This window comes from Phalaenopsis equestris, unplaced genomic scaffold (genome assembly GCF_001263595.1).
Source record: "Phalaenopsis equestris unplaced genomic scaffold, ASM126359v1 Scaffold000905, whole genome shotgun sequence".
Lineage (NCBI taxonomy): Eukaryota > Viridiplantae > Streptophyta > Magnoliopsida > Asparagales > Orchidaceae > Phalaenopsis > Phalaenopsis equestris.
This window is the reverse complement of record NW_018165344.1, coordinates 142831-164247: the sequence shown is the minus strand read 5'-3', so window position 1 is coordinate 164247 and position 21417 is coordinate 142831. Positions and strand designations below refer to the sequence as shown.

The window sequence follows — 21417 nt, the reverse complement described above, 5'->3', positions numbered from 1 at the left end:
ATGGGCGATCGTCAGGAGATCGTCTGGGTCTGGAGATGATCGCGGACGAAGCGGTGCGGGAGATGCGCGCGGGAGCGGACGGACGCAGACGCGAAAGCAAACGCGCGATTGGTAGGAGCAGCGCTCGGACAGCAGCGCTCGGTCAAGGAGGATTGCGGGAGAGAAAGGCCGTGATCGAGCCTAGTGGGAGAGGCTTCTCTTTTTTTGTGTCTCTGATACCATGTGCAATTGAATACATAGATAATTCACCTATAAATAGGCGTTTACAAGAAATAAAACAAGGAAAGAAATCTTCCTACAATTAAGTAATTCCTATAATTATAGAATAAACATAAATACCTATAATTAAGAATTACTATTTTTATACTATCACAAAATATAGCAAGTACTAAATAACATTAAAGTAAATAATAATGAGCATAATTCCACAATTAGTTATTAAAATAACTCAGAAAGATAATTACAATTCTAAATTAGAATAACTCTGGAAAAAGAAATATTATGCATTGGTAATCATTAATTTAAACTATGAAATAAGTTACAATGTGCTGAACATATGAATATCAACATATGACTGTAGCAATTGTTAAATCTTTAAAATAATGGTTGATTGCATGATCATGAGATTTAGCTTTTCATTTGAATGCCTAATAAACTTATCATATGCTATATTTTTTTTTTCTTGCTTTATTTTAATATATCTACATGAGCATCATCTAAATATAAACTAACTTGCCCCTGGCCAAGTTGTATCTCGTCGGCACAACGAAATGTGTAACAAGTTCACTATTGCCTGAAGTGGAAAGGTTTCAACCAATCTCTGGCCAACATATCCTCCGTCGACACTGTGAGACAAGGACCAAATTTTCACTATTGTCTGAAGTGAAAAAAAAGTCATTAACAAGCATGGGTATATTGGCGTCCCCAACTAGTATCATAAATGAGTGGATTTCTTTTATCAATATGCATATACAAGCATTCTTATATACAATATTTTCGTCACATTATTCATAACGTGTTTTATGAGATATTATGCTACTAATGAGTATATCTTCTTCCGACTTCCCTTAGTTCGTGATCTCGTGATATTCAATTTTTTAGTTTGTAGCTTGTTTTCTTAATTAGTTGGGTTGCAATAACTAAAATTGTTTTCTAACTAGAGGTGTAAACAACCCCAGCTTGAGCAAGCCCAATGTTTGCTCTTATTCAACTTGTTCATTTTTATTGGTTTAAAATTAGCTTGTGTTCGAATGACTCATGAATAACGTGTTCATGTTCGATGCAATTCAAGTTCTTTTATTCATTTTCAGCATATGCTCAAGTCGAATTTAGCTCTTAAGATTCAAAAATAATAAATTTAAATATTTTTTTAGATGCACATAAAAATTCAGGATAAAATGTTTATAATAAATTTATTTATTTAATGATTTAGTTGATTTGAGCCAAAATGAGTAAAACATGGTTGAGCAAATGTATGTTTGCATTTGAATTGTTTATAAATCGAGTTAAAAAAAGTTGTTCATGTTTGACTCGCTTTCTTAATGAGCGTATCATATATAAGCTACTTAGAGAGTGGAACACGAGATGTTCATGAACGAGAAAGCCCTATTCCTAACGCTCCTAACACTGCTTTAATTGAAGGCTTGGATTGAGAAGATTGGTTATTGCATATTCTTTTGCTTATTTATTAAGGGCGAGTTCCACAAGTTTTAGTGGTCAGCTAAGTGTCCATGTTGGGGAGTTATTCATTCTTTATTAACCAGGTTTATGAAGTAAGCATATGAAGTTTATACCTTTTGGAGTGATAATCTTTTTTTATTTTTATTTTTTTTAAATTTTTATTTGGTATAATAACTCAAGTTTTTGGGAGAGGTTTGCCAGCTTCATTATGCTCAGACTTTTCTTTACCAAGGAGCCATAGTTCTTTTTGAGGAAGTAGTCACTATATTTTCTTTTACCTTAGGCTGAGCTCTTGTGATATTCAATTTCTAAGTCAGTCGATTTCCTTTTCTGTCAACCAATTTATTAGTAGGAGAAGTCTTTTTAGTGTTGACCTTACATTTCAGATCTAGTGTTTTGCTAACTTAGGCCTAGTGATTTTAAAAAAGACCATTTTGTTTGTTTCTTCTGTTGAACTCATCTTATGTTGACAGGTTCTACAAGTTAACTTAGTTTGAGTTCCCCAAGTTTACTTTGAAAAGTCTTCAGCAAGCTATGGTTACTTTCCTCAAATAACTTTGCATATATGTTTTATTATTCTTTCTTACTTTGTACAATAAGTAAAAAAGGTACAATTGAAAATTTTAAAAATAAAAATCTTTATATTTTCACTTCTCCACGTATGGGTGACATCTTTTCCTGAGAAGGTTTGTAGTTGATATGCCTCAAGGTTGATTTGCTTTTTACAAATCACGGCCAATCCTAGGTTGATACAAGTTTGCCAAACGGGTTTCCTGGTGAGCTGCTACGATGACTTTCTTTATAACTAAATCATTGGCCTTGAATTTCGTCTCCCAGATATTATCATTATAGTATTTCGCCGTTGTATTTTTCATTTTTGTTTTATTTCATTTTAGATTGATTTAGAGCTTTTTTTAGTAAGTTTAGCACAACTTTTATGCCATCCTTCTTTGCCTCTTGTCATTCTTCAAATTAGCCCTCTTCTTATGTGTTGGCGTCTGTTACCCATTCATTGTGCAACGTGTCTTCGACTGGTTGTGGTGCTTTCGTGCCATGTGATTGCAAGAATGGGTTATTTTCCCATGTGATAACTGCCATAGTGTGCTTAATAGTTTTGTCAAAGAATTGAGGGTGGTCGTTAGTGATAAAATATGGGCACCACCCCATGTTGACATATTATATTGGTTCATAGGAAATTTTAGATGATTTCAACAGTTATTTTGGCGATTTTCTTTACTTCTACTTTGTAAAAGATTTTGTCAGCACCATGATAAACTTTCTTTGCACTTTAGTTAGAGGGATGGCTTGATTAGATTCATGCAACAATAACAAAAATTCTATGAACTTATGTTCAGTTGCAGTTTGTGTGATTATTGTAGTTGCATTGGGGCTAACCTTTGGCATTTTAGACACCTAATTAAGAAATTTCCAACATCTTTTTGAATGGTCAACTTGAAGCATCCTTGCCTCAGTATCTAAATTACAAGCATTCTTCCAGAGTGGCCGATGTATTCTACACGATGGAGTTCTGGATTTTTTTTCGAATGGTCGACTTTAAGCATCCTTGCCTCAGTATCTAAGTTACAAGAGTTCTTCCTCCAGAGTGGCCATCGTATTCTACAGGATGAAGTTCCTCTAGAATCCCGACGGCTTCATTTTCTTGCGTTCCTCTTAAGTTTGATGAAGTTGCCCTCTTTCTATATAAGCTGTCTTGAATGAGCATGTATACAGCCACTTTTATTTTAAATAATCTTTGTTTGTTGATGCCTGGTGGTATGATTCCATTCATCAATGGGACGATCCAACTTCGCTCAATCACGAGGTCGACATTCATAAATTTTCTTCTTTTGTGCTAGTCGCGAAAGCCCCATTGTCGGTTGATTTTGAAGACTTCTCTAATCGCTTGCTATGGAGGGTAAGTTGGCAATGTAGTTATGCGTCCTTGATATCTACTCGATTTTGAAGTAAAACTTATCGATCTCTGACGTGGCCTTTAGGAGATATATGTGTAGTGTGTCTTCTCCCATTTTATATAGTTTGTTCACATGATTGACTATGAGTTGCGTGTTCGAGTTGAAATTGAGATGTTTGGCGCCCAAGCTTGTAGCATATCTTAGACTAACTATTTGTACTCTGTACTTAGCTTGATTGTTGATGACGGGAAAAGTTGATATGAGTTGCATCTGTCTTGACAATATTCACTGAGCTTTTGAGTACCATACCAGTTCCAACCTATTGTTAGCTTGACGCTCCATCTACATATAATGTCTAAGAGTAAATCGCCTTCAATGGTCACTTCAACTTCTACGTCTCCGGTCATGCAGTTGGCTACACAGTTAGCTAATCCTTTTTTGTTGATCATTGTTCTAGGATAGCATGAGATTTGAAACTCTCTAAGCTTCACGGACAATTTCAAGAGTTGGCTGGAGTGATCTGGCTTCACTAAAATTGATTTCAACGGGTGATGAATGCCAACTTGGATAGCGTAGTATTTAGGTGGCTTTGATTAGCACAAAGACAAGCTTCTTTGTAATCAGATAGCACAAATTGGCCTCCTAGAGCACATTACTCACATAATAAACTGATTGTTGTTTTGTTTGTCTTGCTGAGTAAGTGCCGAACTAAAATAAAAAGCTTATATAATTTGAAATGATTTTGCATTGAGTGATAAATTAGAGTTGATTATTAAAAATTAAATAATAAGGTAATTCATATATGAGGTTTGGGGAAATTTAGAAAAAGAGGGAGTTTAACATATTTATTATAAGAAAAGATTTATTGGAATTAATTAAAGTATTGTGTATAATTTATTCTATATTATTTTGTATAGGTATCATGTTAAGAAAAGTAATATCAAAGAACAAATGATTATTTTGTTTACAAATAAGGTAGGTAATTATGCTTTTATTTTATATAATTATGTTTAAATTTATTTATTTTTAAACTATTTTAGCTGTTGTATGTTTTAATCTGCATTTAATATCGCAAGTTTTCTAATGTAAAATTTTGAATACCATGAACAACAGATTCTTTATATTGTTATGAATATTAATTAGACATCATCTCATTTAAATTGCCAAGAAAAAAAATTAACCTATATTGTTCTACAAAAATGATAAAGAATTTGATAATTTAAAATATATACATGTGTATGCTGAAGGATGGAGTAATAACTGATGATCTTTGTGCTAGCACATAAACCTTTTACCTATCATTTTATTGGTACAAAAATAGGTGCTTCCTATGAAGGGTATATCTAGGGCTGTAAATGAACCAATACACCTGATGAATAAGTTGAATTGAACTTGATTGACTCGATCATTTTAGTTTAATTTAGTAAATAAACAAGCGTGAACAATTTTTAAAAACTGGAAGCTTAAACGAACTGAATATGAACATACTTGAACTTGTTCGTTTATGTTCACGAACAAACTCTTTGTCGTTTAATAAGTAACTTATTAAATACTCGATATTAAACTCGATAACAACTCGTATTATATATATAATATTTTATTTAAGTAAAATTTAATTAGAATTTATTTAGTCCTGAATTTAATAGTAATATATTATATCAAATGAGAGTATCATAAAAGATTTTTCTTTTAGAATTTTCATAATCTTGAATGTAATGAATTCAATTTTTATGACCATTACAGTGCAATTACCAACAACATTAATGTGAGTTGTCTTATTGCTATTTTTTTTATTAGTGTGATTAAATGATCATCTCATAACTTTTAGAATCAATTTAGTTTTTTCACTTACAAAATTTGAACTAGAGTAGTCCTATCACTAAGAATTATGTCGCTAATAGTAAAGTTCAAAGATTTTAGAGTTCATAATCGACAAATTAGGTGTTTCCATTAGAATTGCAAAATTATTTATTAAAATTTTTATATGAAAAATCTAGATTCTCTTTTGAATTTTTAGCTCGTTTATTAGCTTGTATAAATACTCGTTCACTTGTCATAAACAAATCAAGTTTAAACATTAAAAAAATAAACAAATCAAACTTGAATAATATATGAAAGCTTGATACAAGCTCAATTCAAACATGAACAACTTTTAATTATATCAAGCCAAGTCCGAACAATGATATAATCAACTCGGCTCAGCTTGATTACAACTCTAGGTAAATATACAATAAGTCATTACAATTGACAAAGCTATTGCATGATTATTCATTTCTTCCACCGTTAATTAAATTTCAACTGTCTTTATACTTATTCTTGACAAACCAACGTGTTGTAAATTACGTAGAATGATCTGCTTGAATATTGTGCTATAATTTTTTAATTACTATGTTTGAGAAATGTAATCAATCTGAGTTTTTATTCAACTCAATCAATTAATAATTATTTTTAGGAGAATCTCTATTAAATTAATATGAGTGAAAAAAAGAGAAATTATTGACAACAAAAAACTAGAATTAGGAGATACGTATTGTTGGGAAATTTATGCATTAATTTTTTATTTGCAAATTTATATTTATAAAAAATGGTTAATCTTATAAATTATTTATAAATTTAAAAATAGTGTTTTTGTGGTTCTTTTGAGTTTGGATGATTATATATTTGAAAAAATTGTATAGAATGTTTTGAGAAAAAAAATTATGATGTAAAATTGAAAGCGTTTACTTTCTAGTTTGTTCAACCTATTCTTTACCTTGTCTTTCCAAGATTCCGGGCTAGGTCATGACACTCATATCTTAGAATATTTTTAAATAGTTATCTATTGTGAACTCTCCTGCTTTCATTAGCTTGGGATTAAGCTTTTTGGATTAATTGTATTACTGCTACTTATTTTTACTACTTAAGCCCCCATAACTGCGTTTTTTCCCCTAGTTTTTGTTGTGTTTTTGTTCATATTTATTTTGGTTAACGTCCAAAGCACTTAGGTACCAAATCACTATGATTTATTCGAAGGTTTTCAAAATTTTTACATCTATCAAGTTATTGTATCCCCAATGATAAGTTATTGATCATCATACCGACTCTCTTTTTTTTATTATATATTTTCTAAACGTTGGCTCTAATACTGCTGTCATCTCAATTCGACTTGAATGCATGAAATGTCAAAATGGGAACAAATGATAAGGCAAATATAGCCTTTCAATACATCACAGGTCTTTCTAAAACAATGATTTTTTTTTCAAACATAAAGTCATCGTTTCAAAAGAGCTAATTAAATTATAAAATTTTATTTATATTCAAATCATACGATATACTGTTTTTTTTATACATAACTTTATAAAGTATAAAGGGATACACATATTTATTGACAATACTCATCTCTCATTGTTAATCTTCTATTAAAATCAGACAAACTTTTTTTCACTCACTTAATCTAATTAGACTCTACTGAAAATAATTATCAACTATTGGAGTGAGTTAAATAATAACTCACAATTATTTACATTTTTAAATTATAGTAATTTTAAATTTTAAAAGTCAATATGCATGCATGCCATTGTTTGTAAAGCACAACTCTATTGCTTTCTCATGAACATTAACTATGAATGCATTTGTAATTTGATCACCGGTGGAACAAAGAAACATTCATTTAAGTGCTTTCTTTATCATTGGAAATGATGATTTCTCTTATGTTATTACTTATCATGGTAGTACCACTATTTTTGTGCTAATAAAGATGCATTCGTATCAATAACTTCTTTTCAAATATATCTGATTATTAAATTGAGAGTACTTGCATTTACGAGCATCTCCTACTAATATCCTACTAATATCATAAGACAGTGAATTCCATCTTTTAATACACATGGATTTATTTTAAACTATCATATTATTTATAATTTTGCAGGGCAATACAAGATTAATTTTTTTAGTAATTTAAATGAAATTATTTCTAATTCTTATTCTTAGCGATATAAAGAATCTTTTATGTTTGGAATTAGAAAAATATTTTAAATATTTTTAATTATGTACTTATAGTGTTAAATATACATCAGAGTATAGGGATGTCAAAAATGCTCGTTGTTCGTGAACAGCTCGTGTTCGGCTCGTTTACTTAACGAACGAGCCGAACACGAACAAGTTTTTAAAGTTCGAATTATAAATGAGCCGAACACGAACAACTCTTTGTTTGCTCGTGTTCGGCTTGTTTTAGCTCAATATATGTATATATATATATATATAATATGGTTAATGTCTTCTTTTGCATACATTTAGTCCAGGTTCAAATCCAACTTTTAACATCTATTTTTTTAATTTAATTTTAATGAGCCAATTTCGAGCCGAACACGAGCTGAACACGAACACGAATATTTAAATCGATCCAAACACGAACACACTGTTTACGAGCCGATTTCGAACACGAATAGTTTCAAACGAATTGAACACGAGCCAAACCTGAACTCGCTCAAGCTCGACTCGTTTACAACCCTAATCATTATCTTTAAAATTTTAGAAAATTAAATATAGTTACTATAAAAGAGAAATATGATATTGCATTTTCACATAAGACTAGCTTGCCACTTATTTTTCGAAAGTTGCATGTCTTAATGTGATACTTATATCAATAAATATTATATAAATTATCTTATGTAGAATTATTTTTTTGAAAATTATTTTATGTAAATATATATTCTTAATAATTATTATTATTATTTGATCACAATATTTAATTTAATCTTTAATTTAAATACTTAAACCATAATTAAGATTTGCACTTTTTTGATTTTAGATATTGTTCTAATTAGGGCATTAATTTTCCAACTTTTATATAAAACTTAATATTTAAATTAATATTTTTAATGTTTTTGTACAACATTATAAAGTAAATCTTAGTACATGAAAACTTAAAAGCTTTTCATATAATTATGTATTTGTGTGTGTGGCTTTGAAATCTATAGATTTAAAGTTAAAAAAATTAATTAGAATAGCATGTCCATAAATTAAATTTATAACCATATTTGAAAGATTTAAGTGTGAAGTGTCCTGAATTAGAATATTATATATTAAACTGGTGAAAATATCAATATTACATTGTTTAAATCATGTTAAAATAACTTTAATATTTATTTCACCATCCCATTCAACCCCTGATTCAACTCCCTCGTTGGACCTTGAGCCATATCTTTATTCAATTTAATGTCCACACTGATTTTCACAACCTTGATTACTATTCTTCAAAACCAAAAGTAATATTAATTTTCAACATGTTTTATTCTTTTTGCATTCATGAAGAAATAACTTTAGAAGATTGATTGTTGAGTTACATGGATGATTAAAGCGGTCAATTTTTTACGGGTATGATAGTCAACATAACTACCAACATCATCATCATTAGTTTTACCCTAACTAGTTAAGGTTGGCTTTATGAATTCTCATTCTTCATTCATTCTTATGATGTACGGTCCATTTTGCGTGAACTATTTTGCATTTCTATTCATTTTACCTTCTGCTTTTTTTTCCTTGTTACTTTCACGCTAGTTTATTGATAATGTTTCAGACAAACTGGCTCAATAAAAAAGTATTACTGTATATGAGTTTAAGTTAATTTAAATGCACCGTTCTTGCAATTTCTAAACAATTTAGAGCTATTTACTTGGATGAATGGATTAGATCATTCTTGCACCTCTAAGTTGTAATTAGCAAACTTTCTGAGCAGTCATTCATGTCTCTCCTTTTTGTTCCGATCTTGATTTATCAGAAATATCCTATAGCATGTTATTCTATAGTAGAGTTTTTTAATTTAAATATGCCTGTCAGCTGTCCATGATTTTTTATATGGCCGTTTAAATGACTATTAGACAAGATGGCATGAACATTATGAGGTATTTTTGAGTTTTTCGACTAGCTTTGAAAGATGACTCAATGGATATTAGATTTTATACAGAAATCAAGCTCATAAGAGTTTGTTATTTCATGCAAAACTTTGTTAAGATTCAATGTACACTTGAGCTTTGATTTTTCCAAAATTTTCATCTATCAAAATGACAATTAGCAATTTGTGCTTGTTTTTTTTTATAGCATCTCGCATCTTAGTGGACATTTCCTCTCATTGAAATTGCCCCATTCAAGTGGGTGTAGAATTGAAGGTAATGTCCATTCTGATTCACTCGTTCCGTGTTGATGCCCAGAAAAATCACTCATTAAGAGTTCATTCCCTCATACCTCATATCTGCTTTGGTTTGCCTAATTAGTCATATTGAAGATTATACATTATACATTTTCTACTCACTAGAAAGATTTACTTGGGCTATAAAAAGTTTCATGATGTATTCTATCATAATATTATAACCCAAGAGTGATATTTCAGGTACTCGAATGGCTGACCCAAAAAAATAGTTTTGTGCATTTAGGTGCTGCAATTCATAGGTTCACCTTAATATAGTTTTAAATTTTTGGTGTTGTGAGGGATGATTAGGAAGTTATAAGTGAGTGTAACAAAATCCATATTTTGTGCATGGGATGTGAATTTTATCTTGTATTTCGACTATAACATAATTTTTAGGCTTACAACAATATAATGAACTCCCTTTAATGCTTCCTTCAAAATGGTCCCACCTTCACCTACATCGCTCCGTCAAAATGCGATCTCAATTGCACTTGCTGAGAAGAGAGTTGGATGAGCATTGCTTTAGCTTTGGTAAGTTCCAAGGTATATGGAGGAGCAAATGGAGGATGGTATGGGATGTGGAGGCTAGGAGGGCTTAGAATAAAATGAAAAAAGAAATGATTTGGTTATTTGGGATAATTTTAGAAAGGGAGATGCCTTAAAGGAGAAATATTTACGTACGGAGAACGCACGCAACTCTCCGCGCGTAATCCACTCCCAATACTTCCTCAATAACTTCTGTGAAGGTTATTGGGGGGTTATTGCTGAGTTATTTCGGCGTTTTTTGGAGTCAATGCCCTTCACGGTTACACTTTCACATTTCGCGGTTATACTTTCACATTTTCTCTAGTGTTAGAGTATTGACTCCAAATAACGCAGAAATAACTCGCAATAGTCCCCCAATAACCTTCACAGAGGTTATTGAGAAGTTATTGGGAGGGGATTACGCACGAAGAGCTGTGTGCGTTCTCCGTATGTAAATATTTCTCTCCTTAAAGAGGGGTGAAACAAGTTGAGTGTTTTGTTTTCTCATTTATTGATTGAGGCCTTAAACTTGTGATGTAATAGAATGTGCTGAAACTCGGAGCACATTGATTATAGCTTGATGGGTGAATAAACCAAATATTATTATTCACATTTGTTGAATAATTGTGTTCCACTAGCCATTATGAACTTGATCTCGGGCCTTAATAAATTAAGCATATGAGTCATGAGTTAAACCAGAAAACATGTTGGATTTTTTGACATGTAAAATGAATTGTAGAATATATATCATTAAGCAGACATACAAAATTAATTTCAAATATTTTTTAAGCAATGCGCAACAATCCAAACTCTCACTCGTAAGGATATTATTCGCTTTGGCATAAAAGCCTCTTAGTTTTTTTATCATTGGTGCAACTTCCTGGGAGTTTGCCCAATAGCAAGCGTGTTTTCATACCTGAACACTTAATTTTGGAATTGCTACCGTTACATTAAATGACATCTCAATATTTAACAGTTATGTCTCTTTCTATTTAATTGGTTTCTCAAACTTCCATTGAAATAACTGACATCCTTCTTAGTGTTCGTAACCAATAATCATCCATTAAGTAGATAGGATTCTAGAGATTGCTCTAGTAGATTCAAGAGGTGGCTCCCACCAAGTAGCACTTTGTCTCATCCAAAGTTCAAGAGGTGGATCTTATGGCACAACACTTTATTCTATATTACACTTAGCTTTCATCGTCACCCGTAAAAATATTATCCACGTTGGCCTAATGGTTTAACAATTTTATTTCATTGGTGTAACTTAATAGGAGGTCAGTTAACCATCCTGTATGTGCTTTCATATGAATATACATAACTTTGGAGTTTCTGGTGAAATTCCAACCCTTACTGCAATAGATGCCTTGATATTTAGAAATTTACCTTCATTTTACTTAACTAGATTTCAATTAATTGGTGGAACAAATGTAACATGATAGGGAAAGTGAAATGAATATATCCATGATAGGGTTGGTGTAGCTCCAATGGTGGAAAAGATTAGGGGGAGTCATTTTAGATGCTTTGGTCACAATAAACGTCGATCATCTGATGATTCTGTGAGGAGAGTAGATGTTTTAGATTCCACTTATGCTAAGAAAGGCAGAAGTAGACCTGAAAACTTGGGCATATTGCATACAAAATCATCTTAATCTGTTAGAATTAAATAAAAGTATGACACTCAATAGGATGCAATGGAAAAAAATGATTCATGTAGCCGATCCCACTTAGTGGGATAAAGGCTTTTTGTTTTTACCAAATGTAACATGAATAAATATGCAAATTGTTTTACACAAACTAGGCTTAATACCTATTGCAACACTAAACAAAAAAGAATGGGGAGTGAGAGGATAAGGTTAACCTGATGATGGTGATTATACTGCAAACAATAATCATATTGGTGGCTTGTCTTGTATTTGTTAAACTTTTGTAATCTCACTGTTCATTTTCCTTATTAATGGAAGCTTCAGTTCTAATAATCTACAGAATATTGCAATTGAAAACTATGAAGGCTGAGAAGAAGAATCAATCCTGTGCAGCCTTGTCCAGGTCTGATGCTTTAGTGGCCTTAGGAGGCTGGGCTTGAGTTGTTTTTTTTATATATGGTTGGATGGTTGGAGGCGGGAACCCTATACGAACTCTATTGATGCTTCTTTTTTTTGCTATTATATTTTAATATTCTTTTATGTTGTGGCGTATCCTGCTGTTACTATCCTCTTTGGAATATTTCATGTTTATTATTTTGTCCTCAATATTTTGTCATGCATTGCTTACTTGAGGAATGGAACGTACAGGCATGGGCTCATATCTGTTGGAGACTTTGAATGATAGATACAGCAAGAAACTTGTTCAGACTTACAGTGTATTTCCCAACCAAATGGAGACTAGTGACGTTGTAGTGCAACCATACAATTCACTTCTGACGCTAAAGCGGCTGACATTGAATGCTGATTGTGTTGTTGTTCTTGACAATACTGCGTTGAATAGGATTGCTGTTGAGCGTCTTCATTTAGCCAATCCAACATTTAAAGAGACAAATTCATTGGTTTCCACGGTTATGTCTGCTAGTACAACTACACTGCGTTATCCGGGATACATGAATAATGATTTGGTCGGCCTTCTTGCATCTTTAATTCCTACTCCAAGATGTCATTTTCTCATGACAGGCTACACACCACTAACTGTTGAACGCCAGGTTTGAAATTTTCTATATACATCTCATGCTCCTGACCAGCATTGTCTGATGAAGTTGGCATTGTTATTGGCAATATTTAGATTGTGATAGTCATTTTAATATCAGAAAGAAGGATTTTATTTTGTTTTATTATCTTCTTTTTTTTGGGACTATGCAGCTTGTCTACACTAAAGGGCGTATCTTATTTTGAGGATGTTCGGTCCACAATATATAGAATTTGCTATGTCTATGGTTCAAAAGAATGAGAATGTGTTTTGAAGAAACCCTGCTGTCTATTGCTGATTGTCCACTCTTTCATGGATATTTTATTTTGAAGGAAAGAAAGTTGAGGTCATTCGAATAATACTGAACATAAATATATAATTTTAGTAGTTAAATTATCAAATCTAAATTAGCAGCCAAACTTATTTTTTGGAAGATGAGTTGATGATTAGGTGTGATGGATTTAATTATTTTAAATCTATTACAAAATATAATTTGGATACAGTTAAAGATAATTTCTGGTAGCAACTTGTTCTTTAGTAGGATTATATAACGCTAAAATTCAGTTATCTGCTTGGTAGAGTTTCATGGATCAAGAATGCTTTAATGCTCAAAGTTGCTCAAGCAAGGTAAAAGGGTTTTGAAACTCCCATATTTGGCCATGTTTATTAAATTTGGGTTGGTTTTAGGAAACTGAGAAATCTAGTAATAGATTTTGGGATTTAGATAGTCGAATTAAAGCCCAAAGTTATGGATTTAGTGAGTGGGGGAAAGAAATGGGAAATAGAAAGAGAAGCATATAATAGGTAAAGAGATCTCTTTATAATAAATAGTTCGTTCTATGATAAGTATCTTATAAATTTGTCATTATTATTTCCGTGATCATACCATCATTATTTGGTTTATACCAACATTTTCGGGGTCTATAATATAAATCCCCATTTTTTGGTCGTTTCTGTTGACTAATGCATGAAGTGTTAAACCTATTATGTATAAATCATTTTGCTTAACTTCTATCCATTTTATTGTTCATTACCTCTTTTTCTTGTTAATCCTTCAACTTAGTTTACTCTACTGCATTTTCAACTATTTATTGAACATATTCAAACCACCTTATTTTATTATTTATGAATTTTTTAAATAGACTCTATTATCATCCCTTCAATTTTTAAAATTTCCCAATTGGGTATTGAGACATTTTTCATTCGTCAGATAAAGCGTTAAGCTTCGAGGTGGGAGTAATTCTCATAATTTGAAAAATACATAGTGAAAATAAAGGGAACACACACACACACACACACACACACACATTCAATATGATCCCGAGCTAGAGTCTGCCTCCATTCTTCTTCTTCCTCCTGGAATAGACCTGCCATTCCTCTTCCGAAGAATCAGTCTGATGGGGTGGTAGAGCTGAAGCAGAAGGAATATCAACCTTAGTACCCAAAATAAGTTCTAGCATATGTGTAGTATGAGTTGCCTCTACACCGGATACTTCCTGAAGAAGTGGAGCTGCGAGGTTCTCCTGATTGTCAGTTTGAACACTTTCTTTTGTAGGTAATAGTCAATCAGTATTGTTTTCTATGGGGTTTGAAGGTGCCAACATCACATCTCTTGCAGTAATAGTAACAACAGTGTCATGAGGGGGGTCCTCAGGGGCAACAAACACCACCTGTCTAGTAGTATTCTCCCAGTAGTATCCTCCCTAGGTGGAACTAAAATTTCAAGAGCAGTGGGGTTAGACTCATCCTTATTCACTCGAACCTTAGTTTTCAAATTAGGATGTAGCTTGTAGCATTTATCAAGTATATGACCAAACATCTTACAGTCGGTACAATATGAGGGTCTGTGTTCCAAGACGATTTGTTGCCAATATCCATTGTGGGTTGTGCCCAGCCAGACTTCAGTAACATCCGGTATAGTAATATCACTTTCTACAAGTATTCTGGCCACCGAGAGTCTGATTAGGTTGAAAGTAAGCAAATCTAGCTTCAAAAGATCCCCTAGGATGACCCCAATAGGGTAGAGAAACTAATGGTGAAGAAAATGCAGCTTGAGACCAGACAAACTAAACCATTCCGGTACAGTGAGAGTTTCATGATTTGGGTCGAAAACAGGAGATCACTTGAGTAACTTCATAGCTTTTCTTGCGATATTAAGATATTTCTTGGAGAAAATTCTGGTGAAGTCTTCAGCCATTGTTAGTTGGATCAACACATGTCCCATCCATAAGTCCCACATTCCACTTGCCTACTTGCTTAAGATCATCTACGCTCTTTCTGATAACCTCCATAGGTGGGTGTCCCCACTGAAATTTTCCAATGAGAACAAACTTGAATTTTTCTGTCAAGGTAGAAATTTCTGAGTCAGAGAAAAAAATTGCTACTTTCCCACCTTTCCTACTTCCCTTCTTAACGAAAGGACAATCATCTGTGCCATCGCGACATTCCTTATAGTTTGAGGGGAATACCACCGCGGACTCCATCTGAGGGTTTCCCACCACGCGGGCAAATGAAGCCTTTGCCAGTTCAGCAAAAGAAGAAGGAAGTGCCATCATAACAACCAGCTGTCATCTGTAGCGAGAAACTTGCGTTGGGCTGGAGGGAAAGGCGTAGAAACAAAGCAGAAGATCGGGTCGGAGAAGCACTGGAGCAGACATGAATAGAAGAAGCTTCGAAAACCGATGCAGAACGACGAGCCGCGGAGCTGGACGCCGATGCAGAAGCCGCGGAACTTGCAGCTCGACGAGGTCGACGCTCGACGCAGAAGTTGGCGCGAACGAAATTGCAGAATGCTTGCGTCGTTGTCGATGATCGCGGAAAACGAAACGATCCTCTGCTGACACGTTAGCTTGCTAGCGGCAGAGGCGGAGAATGGTTAGAGCGTCGAAAGAAATGGGATAGTGGGCGGCATCCTTCTTGAAAGACGCCATGGCAGACAACATATATATATAGAAAAATGCTAAGGGCTAATTTATTAAAATGAAAAAGATAAAGAAATGTTGTATGAGAGAACTTAAAAGAAAACTCAATTCACACAATACAACACACACAAACCCAAATAAAGCAAACATACATAAAGATAAAAAGTCAAAAAGCCACCAAAGAGCGCAAAAGTGTTAGGGACGCCCCACTTTAGTCCTCCCTCTGCCTCTAGTTCTCAGAATTGAGCCTGCTAACAAATTAGTAAGGTGAGTGCCATTGCCCGAAGTAACCAAAGTATCATCCATCAAATTCCTGAGCTTAAGTAGGTCTCCATTTTTCTTCTTCCTCATCGATGTGCAGACCTGTCATTCCTCATCCGATGATTGACTCATTGGATCAATAGATTGTTCCAAAGTTGGTTGGACAAGTGTAGGCTGTTGCACAACATGATCCCCATGAGCCTGAGTGTCAGTTATAGCTTGCTCGACCTGATGAGACAATAGTGAAACATTAGAAATGTTGCCACCTGTAATAACGGTGATAGATTCTTGGGTAAGTGGGACGACTGAATGATTGTAATATTGCCTGCGAGAATAGTGACGTCTTCGGGGCATTCTTTTGATGATCAATATTGTCAATAACTTGGAGCTGATCAGGAGGAGATGCTGATCAGCTGATCAGGAGGAGATGAAATCACTGTCTCTGGCGGAGCACTGTGCTTTTTTTTAGTCTGAGGTGTAGATGTAGATGGTGGCATTGAGAACTGGAGTGGCCGAACGTACGACAGTTTGAACAATATGAAGGAAAATGCTTAATCACTTAATCACTATCTTTTGTCTTTTGTCAATACTCATGATGTTGTGTGCCCAATCAAATTTTCTCAGAAGCAGATGAAGTGATGTCTCTTTCAACAAGTATTCTAGCTTCTGATGGACGGGAAATATTAAAAATAGGAATGTTCGTTTTGAGTGGATTACTATAAGCTGAGGTAGTAGTGTACAAAAGTTTTTGAGTAAAATAATGAAATTTCAGACCAGGGAGGCGAATCCAAACCAGAATGATTGGAGGTTCCGTTTGAGGGTCAAAATCCACAGACCATTTCAGAATTTTCATTGCTTTGTTATCAATCCAGATTATCCTTCTATCAAATAAACACTTGTAATCCTCTTTATTATTAATTTGTATGAGAATGTGTCTTCCATATAACAGTCCAATTTTTCACTCCCCAACCATGTGCATAAGCTCAAATTTCTTACGAATCAGTTTCATTTTGGGATGACCATATAAAAATTTTTCAACCAAATTCAGTCGACAAGAGGAAGCAAGTTGAATACCTTCAGCTTCTGTAAAAAAGATGACAAATTTCTCATTCTTCCTACCAGGTTTCTTAATATTCTCCTCTCACTCAAACGAAAAAGGGAAAGTGCACGATTTAAGTGTACCTGAGGCGTGGACACCAGCAAGACCAGCAGCATACGATCTGTTCGAAGCCATCCCGGAAACCCTGCAAATTTAGTTCAAGCAAAAAGACGCCCTGTAGGCTGCAGCGAACAGGACACAACTTGCCCAAATCGCAGAAGCAGCGCAGAAGCGGACAGAGGACCCCGCGAAAACAGCTCGAGCAGAGTGGAAAACGACGAAGGAGACGCGAAGCAGAAAGCGGAAGTGACGTGACAAACAGAGCGACGCAGCTGCCAAAATTGCAGAAACGGACAAAGCGGCAGACGACGAGGAAGGTTAAGCAGAGACGCGAGAGAGATATTGAAGAAAACGCCAAAACCCTAGCAGAGTGGAGACGAAGAGGGGATATATTTGACATATATATATATATATATATATACTCCTTTGAGCCATGGGGACACCAGAGACCTCATGTGAGCCGTGTCCTGACCGAATCCTTGACGACATCGGTGACGCCTTTGGTATGGGTGCCGTCGGCGGCCGGCTCCGCCTTCCAATTCATAAAAGGCATCTACAACTTCCCCAACGACGAGCCCCTTGCCGGAGGCATGCAGGCCGTCCGCATGAACGCTCCCCGAGTCAGCGAAAGCTTTGCTGTCTGGGGAGGCCTGTTCTCAGCCTTTGATTGCACCATGGTTTATGTCCGCCAGAAAGAGGATCCGTGGAACTCTATAATCGCTGGAGCTGCTACTGCTGGCTTTCTATCTATGCGTCAGGGTCTCGCCTCCGCAGGAAGAGCAGCGATTTTCGGTGGGATCCTTCTTGCGCTCATTGAGGGTGCAGGTATCATGCTCAACAGAGTTCTCAGCACGTCGTAGAACCTTCCTCCTATGGATGATCCCAATCTCGCGGCAATGATGGTTGCTGGTGGAGGACCCGGAGTTCCGCCTGGTTTCCTACCACCGGGGGTTGGGCCGTCAACTATGCCACCTGCTGTGACTGCAAATGATGCCGGTGTTTCTTCTTCATCTTCCTCTTCTTGGTTTGGTGGTTTATTTGGCGGTGGAAAGAAGCAGGACAACATGAAGCAAAGAATAGAGGAATTGGGGCAAAATCTGAAGTGTTGGAGAGTTTTGATTCGCCAAGTACGCCTATCCCGACGTTTGAGTATAAGTAGAGCTGAAGCGGACGATGGATTAAGGGACTTAGGGTAACTTCGTTATCTATAGTTTTGCTTTTCGCACAATATTATCTTTCTTATACCAAAGTAATTAATATGAATTGATTATTTCTTAAGTTATTAAAAAGAGTGAACATTTTAGATATCTCGGGTCTATTCTACAAATTGATGGTGATATAGATGGGGAATGTTATTAGTAGATGGTTGGAGTGGAGGAATGCATGGGCCCTATTATTTGATAGAAAAGTGCCGCTTAAATTTAAAGAAAAAATTTATAAGATGGTGGTGAAACCCGCACTGCTTTATGAAGTGGAATATGGTCTAGAAAAGAGAAGCATAAAATTAAGTGTTACTGAGATAGAATGCTCAGGCGGATTAGTGGTTTTACACTAAGAAACAAAATGAGAAACGAACATATTCGTGAAAGGGTTGGAGTAGCTCCAATGGTAGGCAAGATTAGAGTGAGCCGTCTTATAGATGATTCAGTCACATTAAACGTGGACCATTTGATGAACTCGTTACGAGAGCAAATGTTTTAGATTTGACTTGTGCTAAGAAAGGTAGACGTAAACCTAACAAACTTGAGCACGCTGTATAAAAAAGATCTTAATTTATTAGAATAAAATATGGAGAAAAATGATTCAGGTAGCTGACCCCACTTAGTGGGATAAAGGCTTGTTGTTATTTTTGTTGTTGTATATTTATGTAAATGGTAAAAATTTTGCAAAAGCATTTTTCACTCATTTTAATGGAAGGAAATTCTTTATACATTTCTAAAACAAATCAATCTTAACAATATCATAATATCCTCTCTTTGTTTTATCTTTCTATTAAATATGGAGTCAAATTTCTAACTATCAATCAATTTTGTGTTTTCGCAGTCATCTATTAGCCTCTCTCGTTAGGTTATTCATATAAGTTGAGAACGCCCCGATCTTCATGCAGATTATGATATTCATGTATGGCTTTTTTGAAACTTTATGCAATTATAATGTCTCAAAGCTAGATTTATCTAGGGTTTTTCTAGCCAAAAAAAATAAAATAAAATAAAATATATATATATATCATCAAACTAAGTCTTCAGATGAGGAATGGCAGATTTACACTTCCAGGAGGAAGAAGAAGAATGGAGATCAACTTGAACTCATGAGTCTTATGGATGATACTTTGGTTACTACGGGTAATGGTGCGCATATTACCAATATGTTAGTTGGATTCATTCCGAGAACTAGAGCCAGAGGCAGGACTAGATTGGGATGACCCTCAATTTTTCAGCGCCCTGGTGGTTTTGGGCTTTTTTTATTTTTATACGTAACCCTTTCTAATTTTTTTGTGTTGTGTACCGTATGGGTTGGGTGCCTATTTTTAGGCCCACCCATACAACCTATATGTATCTTTTCTCTTTAATATATTAGCCCTTGGGGTTTTTCAAAAAAAAAAAAAAAAATATATATATATATATATATATAGGAAATCCCGTAGGCAATGTTATAAAATGAAGAGAAGAGGAACAAAAGAGTGGGAATGGAGAAACCCAGAAACTATAAGGATCCTTCCCCGGTATACAACTCAACCAAAAATCTCCAAAAAAATAGTTACATGTATACCCAAAAGCTTTAAAGTAAAAATTGGAATAGTATAGAATCGAAGATAAGAGAAAACAAAGCAAAGTAGTGCAGTATTTTCCCAAATGTTTGGTGTCGACACAGTAACACACGAAAGGAGGAAGAACAACCATTAGCAAAGCCTGTGGGAGCACGAGAGAGCAACCACTAGATCACGACAGGGTGCGAGAGAACAGATGACTGGGGAAAATGCACATACATACAGATACACATAGATATATACATACATATACACATACATATATATGTATGTGTATGTGTGTGTGTGTATTTAAAAGAAATCGGTATTTGATAGATGCCCAAAATCCTATTTCCCATGATGACAGCCCCATGATGAGAGCCCGCGCCATGTGTCTAAATATTCAAGAACCCAACGCCACTGAGGATTGAACCCTTGACCTGAGGGGACTTACAGTGAACCCCGCCAACCAACTGGCCATGGCTTGCGACACAAATAATTTTTTTCGTTTGAAGCAGGGTATTCAAACTGATGACTACACGTAGTGAACAAAAGGAGGGCTTCAGCTGAGCTGAGCTCAGTTCTGTGTGTGTGTGTGTGTGTGTAACACACACACACCTACACACACACATACATATATATATGTGTGTGTGTGTGGGTATATATATATATATATATCTCCCGCACTCTCTCTCAAGCACCCCTTCTTCTTGAACTTTCTCCAACTCTCTCACTTGCGCTTGCTTGTACATAGATACACATACATACATATATATGTATGCGTATGTACACATACACATACATATGCATTGATACAAACATACATGCTAGCATCATAACTTTTTAAATATATGGAAGGAAGACATATTAACATCCTAATATGGTAAAAAGTGATAAATTGCTTTCCTATGAAATTGTAACAACTTGCACAAAACAAAAATATAATACAAAGATTAACTGACCAAACTAATATAAAACATAAATTGAAAGCAGCACAATATATCAAAGTGAGATGTAAGATAAATTTAACATAAAAAATTTTTCTCATTCCTTTTGCTCAACATAGTAATATCCATAGATCTAAATAAGATAATGAAAAGAATCTAAATCTCTCAGCGCTTTCATCGCTTAGGGGGTTTTTATTGAAATTATTAGCATGTAATGTGATAATGATATAAGGTATAACTTTCTCCCTTACTTCTTCAGTTGAGCCTTTAGTCTCCCATTCTTCGTTTTCTTCTTCATCCTTAGTCATATTTCTTTCCCCCCATTCAATTCAATATAATAAATGATAACCAATAAAAAAATCAGAAAATTAACGTTTAAGACATTGTCAAATAGTTAAATTTATATATATATATATATAT

The 21417-nt window shown here is 34.4% G+C and overlaps 1 protein-coding gene and 1 pseudogene across 3 annotated transcripts in view; both read left to right on the top strand.

Annotated features, from left to right (window-relative positions):
* Positions 1-21417, top strand: part of LOC110032278 (tubulin gamma-2 chain) — an 85576-nt gene that overhangs the window by 20587 nt on the left and 43572 nt on the right. For all 3 annotated transcript variants that reach the window (XM_020735853.1, XM_020735852.1, XM_020735850.1), the window contains exon 4: positions 12579-12979. In XM_020735853.1, the coding sequence (XP_020591512.1) occupies positions 12579-12979 (401 nt within the window). The remainder of the gene's footprint in view (positions 1-12578; positions 12980-21417) is intronic.
* Positions 17738-18548, top strand: LOC110032279 (annotated as a pseudogene).